We start from the raw sequence: 9,819 nt of genomic DNA, 5'->3' as shown, positions 1-9,819 counted from the left end.
CCAGCCGTGGTGTGTGGAGATGGCTGGATCCCACACGGCACACTGTGTGGCTTGGAAAAACTCGCATGTGCATGCATGCCCAAATCCCGAGGAGAATGGAGCAGGGAGTGCAGCGTGGCCACCCCCACGCCACCTTCTGCCGGGGGTGATTTCTCACTTTCTCTGTCTCCCTCACTCTCTCTGTGTCTCTCTCTGGTGCGTGCATGTGCCCTATAGCAAAAACAAACAAACCAAAAAACAAAACAAACAACCCCTGACAAATGAAATAACCCCAAACTCCAAACAAGAACAAAACAAAGAGGGTGGCAAGGGGTCCAGATGATTGAAAAGCCCATGGGGGTCCCAGAAATGGCCTGTCTTTCCACTCCCCTTCCTCAGAGGGGGCTTCATCCTCAGCTTCAGCACCAATTCTTGGGCAGCCACACTCCCGCCCTCCCCAGTCTCCAGAACACACTGTGGGGCTCTACATCCTTCTCAGATCACTGTCCAGAGCCAGAGCGGCTCTTCTGTCGCACCTGCCAAGCTTCCTTGTCTTTCATTGGGCCGTTTAGGTCACGTGTCTCTCCCAGAGACAATTGCTGTGCTCAGAGGACAGGAGAGGTGATTGGTTTGGAGACCTGGCGCATGGCATGGCTCATGCCCAGGGGAACTGTGTAGCTGGTGGAGAAGGAATGAACTTCCATGGAGTAGTCAAGACCTATGGGCTAGAGAAGGGAGGATGACTATTGGAGCCACAAAAACCCACCACAGCCCTTGTTGAACTTTGTCCTGCAATGAAAAGTGACACGAAGTTAAGAAGAGGGGTCATCCCTGCACACCAGGGTGTCCAGTGTTTGCTTCCAGAAGAAAGCAAAGCACATGCATGTCTTTACCAGCACAGTTTGATACTGTCTCGGGCCTGAGAAATGATATTGGCTCCAAACAGTGGAAAGTATTGTCTCAGAGTTGAGACCGGAGTCTGCAGCCAGGGTATCATGGGCAGGGCTGTGATCTCGGAAACTTATGAGGAGAATCCTTCCTTACCCATCCCAGCTCTGGAGCTGCCTGGGACCCGTGGTGTTCCCGAGCTCAGATGCTTTGCTGCAGTCTCTGCCTGTCTCCACAAGGCCTTCTCCATTTCTCTCGCTTCTCCTTATAAGGGAAGGATTAGGGGGCTGATCCAGTCTGACCTAATCTTTCTTAACTGTATGTGCAGTGACCCTCTTTCCAAATAGGTCTGAGGAACGAGGGTTAGGACTTTAGCACATCATTTTGGGGGGATCGCAGTTTCATTTGTAAGGAAAACTCGGGGAGGACTTAGCAGGCTCCGCACTGTTTTGATGGACAGGCCAGATTGGCTATAGGCTCAAGGCCCTGATGGTTTTACGGTGGAGTCACTTTCTCAGCAAAGGCTTCTGATGGACCCCTACATACAGTGGGCTGTCCCTTTTGGCCCCTCTGGGGCCTGGGGACAGGGAAAGTCCAGGGACCTGCATAACGAAAGGAATGGATTTGTTCCCACCCACAAGACCTGGGCTGCCTACCCTCAAGAGCCTTCAGTCAGGTCCTTGTGCTGTGAGTTGCAGATCCCGTCCTTGAAGTGGGCAGATGAGTCTCTCGGAGGGACCGCGGCTGGCAGCTGACCATTGCTGCTGTTGGTAGGAGCTCCATGGAGGGTGACTGAAGTGGGCAGACGAGTCTCTCAGGGAGGGACCGCGGCTGGGAGCTGGCCATGGCTGCTGTTGGTAGGAGCTCCATGGAGGGTGACGGGGCTCGGCTGTCCCCTCTACCACTCACCACTTACTCAGCAGTGCTTCCTTCAGCCCTGGGGCACTTCCGAGTGTGGCCCTCTGCTAGGCTCCGCAGCACAGGACCGTCAGCCACGTCTGCCCCGCCTGCCTCTGCTCCTCCGTCAGCTGAGAGGGACTCGTTGAGAGCTTAGATATTAACACTGGGGTTCGTTCACGATTTGGCGAATGTTTAACCAGTAGGCCTCCCGAATTAGGCCTGGGCTTGCTCGCCTACCCGGCATGTGCCCCTCTTCCCCCACCCCCAGGCTGGCACCCTCCTGTCCATCTGGTGGTCTGAGGACAGCCCGAGGTGCAGCGCCCGATTCTGCCCTGCGCGGTCTGCAGCCCGTCTTCCCCAGCACCTGCCCCCACATCTTCCTCCCCCAGTCAAGCGTACCCCATCTGCCCATCCTTTGGGCCACCTTGACTCTTCTTTCTCCTGGGCCCCATCCCCATCTAGCTGCAAATCTACCTTCATAAGGTGTCCTGACTCCCACCTCAGCTTCCTCCCCTGCCTCGTCGGCATGGCCATCCCCACCCCACCTGCTCTCCCTGCTTCCACCCTGGCCTCCTGGGGTTCCACCCAGCAGTGGAGCTGATGCAGGCCACTGACACCCAGCACCCAGGGGCTCCTGTCTCACGTAGGACACCCAGAGCCTTCCTGGGGCCCCCACTGTCCTCGGGTGCCTCTTCCTTCAGCATTCTCTCCTTGCTCCTCTGCCCAGCCCCACACACCTGGCTGTGGCCAGGGCACCAGGCCCAGTCCTGGCTTGGAGCCTTTGCTCCAGCTCTGTGGTCTCTTGAATGTCTCCCCACACCCATTCCTTTTGGCTGAATCCCTCACCTGCCACATCTGACCCAGTGGCACCTGCTCAGGAGCCCAGCCCAACCACCTGTTTATAGTGAGCGGCCCACCTTTCCCACCGCCTCCCAGGCTGGCCTCCTGTCCCATCCCTCGTGTATCCGTGCACTCCCCTCCATTACAAAGTGGCTCCCCGGGCAGGGGTCCTGTTCCCCACACAGAGGCCGCTCTCTGAGTTGGTGCCCAGTCAGCATTTGAGAGGGAACCAGTGGCTGGTGTGCTCCAAGCTGTCCTTGAGAACTGTGACTCAGGACTCGGGGTCCTGTCGCCTCTCATCCAGGCCCTTGGAGGGCAGGGGGTGCCCAGGGACCCCAGTACTAAATGGCGATGCCCCACCTGTTTCCCTCTAACCACCTCCCCTCTTCATTTCTAGACTGGCCTTATTGTCGCCTGCTACCACGGCTTTGTGGACACCGTGGTGGCCTTAGCAGAGTGCCCCCACGTTGACGTCAACTGGCAGGACAACGAGGGGAACACGGCCCTGATCACAGCCTCGCAGGCAGGTAAGCACTGTCCCCCCTTCCCCCCGAGCTGCTGGGCAGCTGGGCTCGCTGGGCTCGCTCAGGAGTGTGAAGCAGGAGGAAGGAAATGGGTGGAAATTGTGTTTGGTGTTTGCCCCAGAGACCAGAGACTTCATTGTCTGCAGTACGGGGTTTGCCACGGGCAGCTCGAGCTCTAATGGTGGCCAGAGTCTGTTTTGTAGACTGTCCCACGGACTGGGTTTGTCTGACTGAGTCTTCAGAGTTAGATCCGGGTTAGAGATTTGTGGCCAGAGTACAGGGTGGGCCATGATGCGTCCTCCTCAGTGTCACACCAGGAGCACACACTGCCAGCTTGCCACAGTCCGATGATCGTACACCTCCACGTAGAAACTGGGCCACCCTGTAACTCAGTGGTTTGGAACTGACCACAGTTCAAATCCTGGCCTCGGTGGCTTGAAACGCATCAAAGTACGTGCACGTGTGCCCCCAGTCCTAGGATGGAGACATGGAGGGAAAGGATCGCAGTAAGGCCACACCCCGTTAGTGGGTTTGCACTCTATCTCTCTCTCTCTTTCTCTCTCTCTCTCTCTCTCTGGCAAGCACACATACTCTCTGGCAATTAGAAAAAAAAGGGAGAGAGAGAAGTGAAATTTGTTCTCTGTAATTAATAAGTCATCTGTAAGCTGATACCTGGAGATTGTGGAGATCTTGTTTTACACCAACTTTCAGCTAATGGCTCCCAGTGGCAGTCTTTGCTGGAGTCCTTCATTATCACTGGTTGTAACATATGGTTCTCTAGTTCTTTTGTTCCTTCTACATTTATTTTTCTATAAAGAAGAGCCTTCGTTTTGTTCCTGCTCTTTATTGGTTATCACCGAATACTTATCCTTTTAAAAAAAACCAGTGGATTATATACTAATAATGCCATTGATTTTTCAGTGCTTAAGTTCTCCCAAATCGAGTCAGTGGGAAACCCATAAGATGCCTCCCCTTTTGACACACTTCTGTCCATTTTTGAGCACTCTCTTGATTTATGGCATACCAAAATATTCCAGACTCCCCAAGGACTTTGCCAGCCCCACATCTGAACTGGCCCTTTCTCCAAGAACTGCTGATTCTTTTTCATGGGGATGGTCTTTAGAGACCAAAGTCTGAGCTCTAGCCGTGCTCGCCAGCGCTGGATGCTTTTGCTTCCTGGCCTTTCAGTGAGCAGAGTTAGGAAAAACGGATGGAAATGTGATACCTCGGGGCCAGCTCTGTGGCCTAGTGGCTGACCACATGGTTCGATTCCCAGACCTGGTGTATTGAGAAATAGGCTAGGCACGTGTGCATGCATGGCCCAGATCCTGAAAGTGGGGAGAGAGGGAGGGGAAGGGGCTGCAGTGTGATCATTCCCCACTGGGGGCGCTTTCTCCCCTCCCTCTCTCTGTGTCTCTCTCTGGTGAGTGCACATACCCTCCAGCAATGAATGAATAAATAAATAAAGATACTTCCCATTCAAATACAACCCCATCGTCTTCCCCACACCCCCCATATGTTTAATTCCGTTCTTCCTCGGGGAAAACCCAGTTCCCAATCATGTAAACATATTTGCTTGTTTTTCTCTGTCCTATCCAAGCACACATGAAGCCGTGATGCCAGGATAATTTATAAGATTTACAAATGTGACTTTATGCCTATAAAAAGTGAACATTTAATAATGATTGAAGGACCAGTAAGATGTAAGGCCAGTTCAAAGGAAATTTGGAAAATAGACTCTTTGAAGCCATCATGAATATGAAAGAGGTTTAATAGATGCCAAAGCAGTCAATAACCTGTAAGGTGATAAATATAATATGGGCAGTCACCCTTTCTGTGTGGTGGTACAGTGGCCCGAGTATTCGTGTCCCCTCCAAATTCCTGTTTTGAAGGCCTGACCCCCAGTGCGATGGTATTAGGAGGCGGAGCCTTTGGGGTCAGTGGGCTCAGAGGTGGTCAGGAGGAGAGGGCCTCCCGGGTAGAATTAGTGTCCTTGTTAGATGAGGAAGAGAAACAGAGCTCCCACCTGCTTTCTGCCTTGTGAGGACACAGCGCGGCGACAGTGTCTGCGAGCCAAGAAGAGGCTCCCTGGCTGCTTCCCAGCACCCGAGTCTGCTGGTCCCTGGATCCTGGACTTCTCGGCCTCCAGCACGTGGGACATGTGTCTGTAGTTTAGCTGCCCAGTCTGTGCCGGTCTGTCACAGCATCCTGAGAACGGCTGGGCCTAACGACGTCTCTCCCGGACTCAGTGCCATGGCCTTGCTGGAGACGGTCGGTGCACAGCTACGTCTTCCACCCTGCGGAGTGCAGGAGGGGCCTGGGCAACAGAGAGGCATCCGCTTCAGAGCAGACGCTCCTGAGGGTCTGCTGACAGTGCCGGCCCCAGCACCACGGGCGCAGCGGGGCCCAAGCACTTCTTTGGCCTGTTTCCCAGCCTTGGGAAGCTGCTCTTGCCAGAGGGGTCAGAAGCCACAGAACCCCCACTGCTGCCAACAGCAACCCTGCTCAATAAAAAATGGCAGGTTTCCTAGAACACATTCTACCGTGGTCTTAGAGTACCGTGTTCTCGCTGGAAGTTCAGGAGATCTTCAGTCCTGTTATTTGGGGCAAATGGGTGACCCTGGAGGAAATAAGGCTGGGTGAAACAAGCCAGGCTCTGAAGACAAATATCCGCGTCTTCACTCCGCGGTGGGAGGGAAAAGGCTTGGCTGCAGAGAAGGAGGGAGTGGAACGGTGGGTACCAGAGGGCGGGCGGGAGGCCGTGTTAGCAGATGCTAGAATGCAGGGGGTGAGTAGAATGGGGGGGGGTATGGTCTCGCACGGTAGAGAATGTCGGTGACAACGGCAGTGGAATCCACATTTCAGAACAGCCAGAACGGATTTCAACGTGCGCCGCAGAAAGGACGGAGAAATGTGGGACCCAGTCACTGCGCATGTGGACGTGCCTCCAGAGACCACAGCCTACCCCATACCGATGCGCACTCAGGAGTTACAACGTGTAAACTGGACCTCACAATCAGATTGAAAAGGGAGTTTCGTGGAACATGCATCTCATGAAATAATACGCGGACTGCCATGTTTTGTATGCAAAGAAACTTGTGCTTTAATTCCGCCTTCTGGGAACTCTCCGAAGTCCCCGTGTACGTAAGGATCGGCAGCCAGAGCCTCAGGGCCGTGCCTGAGCAAGGAGAGGAGCCTGAGCCGGCACCCTGGGGCCCTCTGCTGCCTCGCCCTGTGCTCTGGCTATAAAAGGTACCCACGATGTTTGGGAAAACCTTGACCAGACAATTCTCTTGCCCAGCCCCCACCCCAGTTCTTTTCTCTAGAAGTAACCGTGGCTAACGGTTTGATGCCTTGATGGGTTTCTATCTTCTGTCAAAATCATTATTATAATTTATTCTCTCTTTCTTCTGGTTTTTGGGTTTTTCCTCTTGGTGGCCTTCTGCCATCCTCGCTCTGTTCACAGATGTGCTCCAGCTGTGCAGGCCCGGCCTCTGCCCCACTCACCCCAGCTGGCCTACAGGGATTGGGTGCGGTGGGAGGCCAGGAGCAGGTGCTTCTGTGTTTGAAAAACAAAGGCTGATTGAAGGTGTTTCCGTATTTGCCTAATTGCTTTGGGCAGAAAAGAGATTTTTCCCAACATGTTTCTGAGCCTCCTGGTGCCCTTTCCTTTCCTGGGCGGGCAGGGTTGCCTCAGCGTGTGGGAGCCCAGCCCGCAACAGGGCTGCTTCCAGTCGAGGTTCCAGGTCAGGTGAAAGCCACTGCCAGGCCTGGCGGAGGCTTTCCTTGGGTGGGGCTGGAGAGTGTGCCCGTATGCTGGGGGCAGGGCCCCACTTTGAGGACCAAGGTTCTGGTACCCCGTGCAGCCCGGAGCCTTCTCAGTGGATTAAAGGCCCAGAGACAGATCCCAAGTGAATTGTTACAGGGACACAAAGGCATAGTGGCAAGAAAGTGGCACGAAAATGAAGGCAGGCGACAGGCTGTGTACATCGACCCACTGTTGTACCAAGGAGCGGGCTGCCGGGTGAGGTCCCCCTGGACTCGGTTTTGCAACCAGTCTTGTTTACTGGATGACGTCTTCATTCCCAGAGCTGTCTGGTGACATGTGAGTACAGTAAACAATCAGACAGTTGTTACAAAGGTCCCTTCTCAGTCTCCAGACACGCACACACACCCGCACCCAGCGGTCCCCAGGGTACAGGCCTCTCCCTCACGCATTCTCACACACGCATGTGTGTACATGCCCTTCTCACTCACGTGACTCACGCCGTTCGGTTGGGATGATGGTCTTTGTTTTTCCCTTCGTATGTGGGGAGCCCCATGTTGCTCAGCCAGGCCCTGCCCACGCGGGACCGTGAGGCCCGCTCCTGTACCCTTGTGTGGCAGGCACGGCGTGTGCTCTGGCTCTCCGCACAGGCCTTGGCACAGAGACTCACTGAAGAATGTTCTAGAAGGACTTGGACGGCGTGGCTGAGCTGCAGCTCACTGAACTGGCCCATAGCTAGCAGATGGGACTTCGTGTGAACCTGCCACAAACGAGGGCTGCAGCAAACTATTTGTGGCTGAGGGTGCGTTTCAGAGGGGGGTGTGCTTCCACACTGGGGACTGTCAGTTAAGGGGACAGGGGCAGAGTTCGCGAGACCACTGTTGGAAAGGCTGCGGAGGGGCCCTGCAGAGTAGCCCAAGAGCTGTGACCTGAGACTGAGCCAGGGCTGCATGGGAGGAGAGGCAGGGCTAAATACCCGCCACGTTCCCCTCGGTCCCAACCCTGGAGGGGCAGGTGGTGGAGGTCAGCCTTCCAGAGAGAAGAATTGCACAGACCGATCTTCGGAGTGAGATTGCTTCAGGGGGACATGCACATTTACTTCTTTATGCTTACGTTTATTCACTTCTTCAGCAAGAGAGAGCCCGTAGGCTACTTGCAGCGGGGTCTTGATGCTTCCGCGGGCCCTCAGCCTCGGCAGCCCAGGGTCACGGGCATGCATGAACCCGGAGGACTCAGGCAGGTCTCCGGTTCTGAACTGCAAACCTTTCCATGTGGTTGGCCTCACAGCATTGCATTTTACCACAGCGCCACCATCTGGTCCCCACAGGGGCAGGCATGTTTGAAATTTATGTAGCTGGCACGTGGCCTTTAGACCAGGTGTACCGTCTATACTGACCCCTGAGTGCCCGAGAGTGTTCTTGCCCACCTTGGCTAAGATAAGCTGTGTTCCATGTTTGCCAGTGCACAATGGACGTCTCTTGTTCTCAGCTGTGTTGAGCCCAGTATTTGTAAGGATGCTTTTGGTCTCAGCAATGGGAAAACCTCCTTCTCTTGCAACCCAGCAAATCCAGAGACATACTTTGGGGTTGCTTCACTGAGGGTCAGGGTGTCCGCCTCTGGACTGGCTTCTCCAAAATACCCCTGACTTTCCCCTCGTGGTCCCGAGGGTGCCCAGGCAGCTTCAAGCACCAGGGCTTTGTGTCCGGGGCTTCAGGGACAGGAGTGAGTCCTGCTGTGCCCCTTTTCATGAGACAGGAAAGCATTTCCGGCCCTCTCCGCTGACAGCTTAGTGGCCAGGGTTGCATCACAGCCTGTGCCGTAACCAGTGGCCAGCCAGGGCAGAGGAATGACGAGACCGAGCTGGTCCGGTCACCCCTCCACGCGTCTGAAACTTCATGGGGAAATGGAATTCAAGCACGAGTTTATTTTGGTGCAAGACATTTTTTAAATCCACATGTAGCTGCTTCTTTTAGAATTATGTTAACTTTATTCATTCATTTACTTATATTTTAATTGGAACAGAGAGAGAAAGAAAGCAAAAAACCAAGCCTCCAGGTCTGGGACTCAAACTGTGGTCCGCCTTGTGGGAGGCCAGTGCCCTTAACTACCATGCCACCAGCCGGTCCCCCTTGTGTAGCTTTATCACAACATGCAGTTTCCGTGAACTTTTGGAAGACCTCGTGTATTACTGACACTGCGGTTGCCCGGTGGTCTGTGAGTTGGGAGTTCTGACTTTCTCTAAGACTCAGCAATCATAGCTAGACGTGAGAATGCAAATGCCTTAATCTGCTTTTTGGGTGCTCTCAAAAAAAGTCTAAGCTCCTTGGATTTGTAATGCGTAATAAAAATACAGCCAGCTCTGTGGTCGGCCTTTACAATGGAGAGATGTCTGAAAATAAATCTTCGTTTAATCCCTAAATCTCATTTAGCCATCAGTTTCCACTTCTGCCACCCTCCCCCAACAAAAAGGAAATGAAATAACCAAAGACAGGAGTAGCAGGTCTCACGGATGGAGCTGTTTACCCTGTTCCCGGTTAGCAGGCCTGAGCCCAGGGCAGTGCCAGGTTTCGGGCTCGCTCTGAACTGGTGAGGACGGGCTGTGGTGCTCGCTGGGGTTCAGTAACGCTGACATCCTTGCCACTGTCGTCTCTGAACTCCTGTTTGATATTCTGAAGGGAACACTCTGCGGGGCGGCCTGTAGATTGCACCCAGCCCTGGGACAGGGAGGCGAGACTGCGGGGTGGCCCTGGGCTCTGGCGCCAAGCTGGAATTCGAAGGCTCCCAGTGGAGAGTCAGAGCTGCTCTGAGACCAGGGGTCCAGGTGTCTTCGTTTTACCTATCTTTTTTATTTCATGGTCACTTCTCGTGAATCTGATCCTAGTCTGGCCATGTGAGCCATTATGTTTTCTCAGAGACCCCCCC

The 9,819-nt window shown here is 54.2% G+C and overlaps 1 protein-coding gene across 1 annotated transcript in view; it reads left to right on the top strand.

Moving 5' to 3' along the window:
• Nucleotides 1-9,819, top strand: part of ANKRD33B (ankyrin repeat domain 33B) — a 54,483-nt gene that overhangs the window by 17,591 nt on the left and 27,073 nt on the right. The window contains exon 2 of the mRNA XM_027769888.1: nucleotides 3,005-3,134. Within this exon, the coding sequence (XP_027625689.1) occupies nucleotides 3,005-3,134 (130 nt within the window). The remainder of the gene's footprint in view (nucleotides 1-3,004; nucleotides 3,135-9,819) is intronic.

Source organism: Tupaia chinensis, unplaced genomic scaffold (assembly GCF_000334495.1).
Source record: "Tupaia chinensis unplaced genomic scaffold, TupChi_1.0 Scaffold000096_1, whole genome shotgun sequence".
NCBI lineage: Eukaryota > Metazoa > Chordata > Mammalia > Scandentia > Tupaiidae > Tupaia > Tupaia belangeri.
Note: the sequence above shows the minus strand (reverse complement) of the source record. Positions and strands in the feature narration are given on the sequence as shown.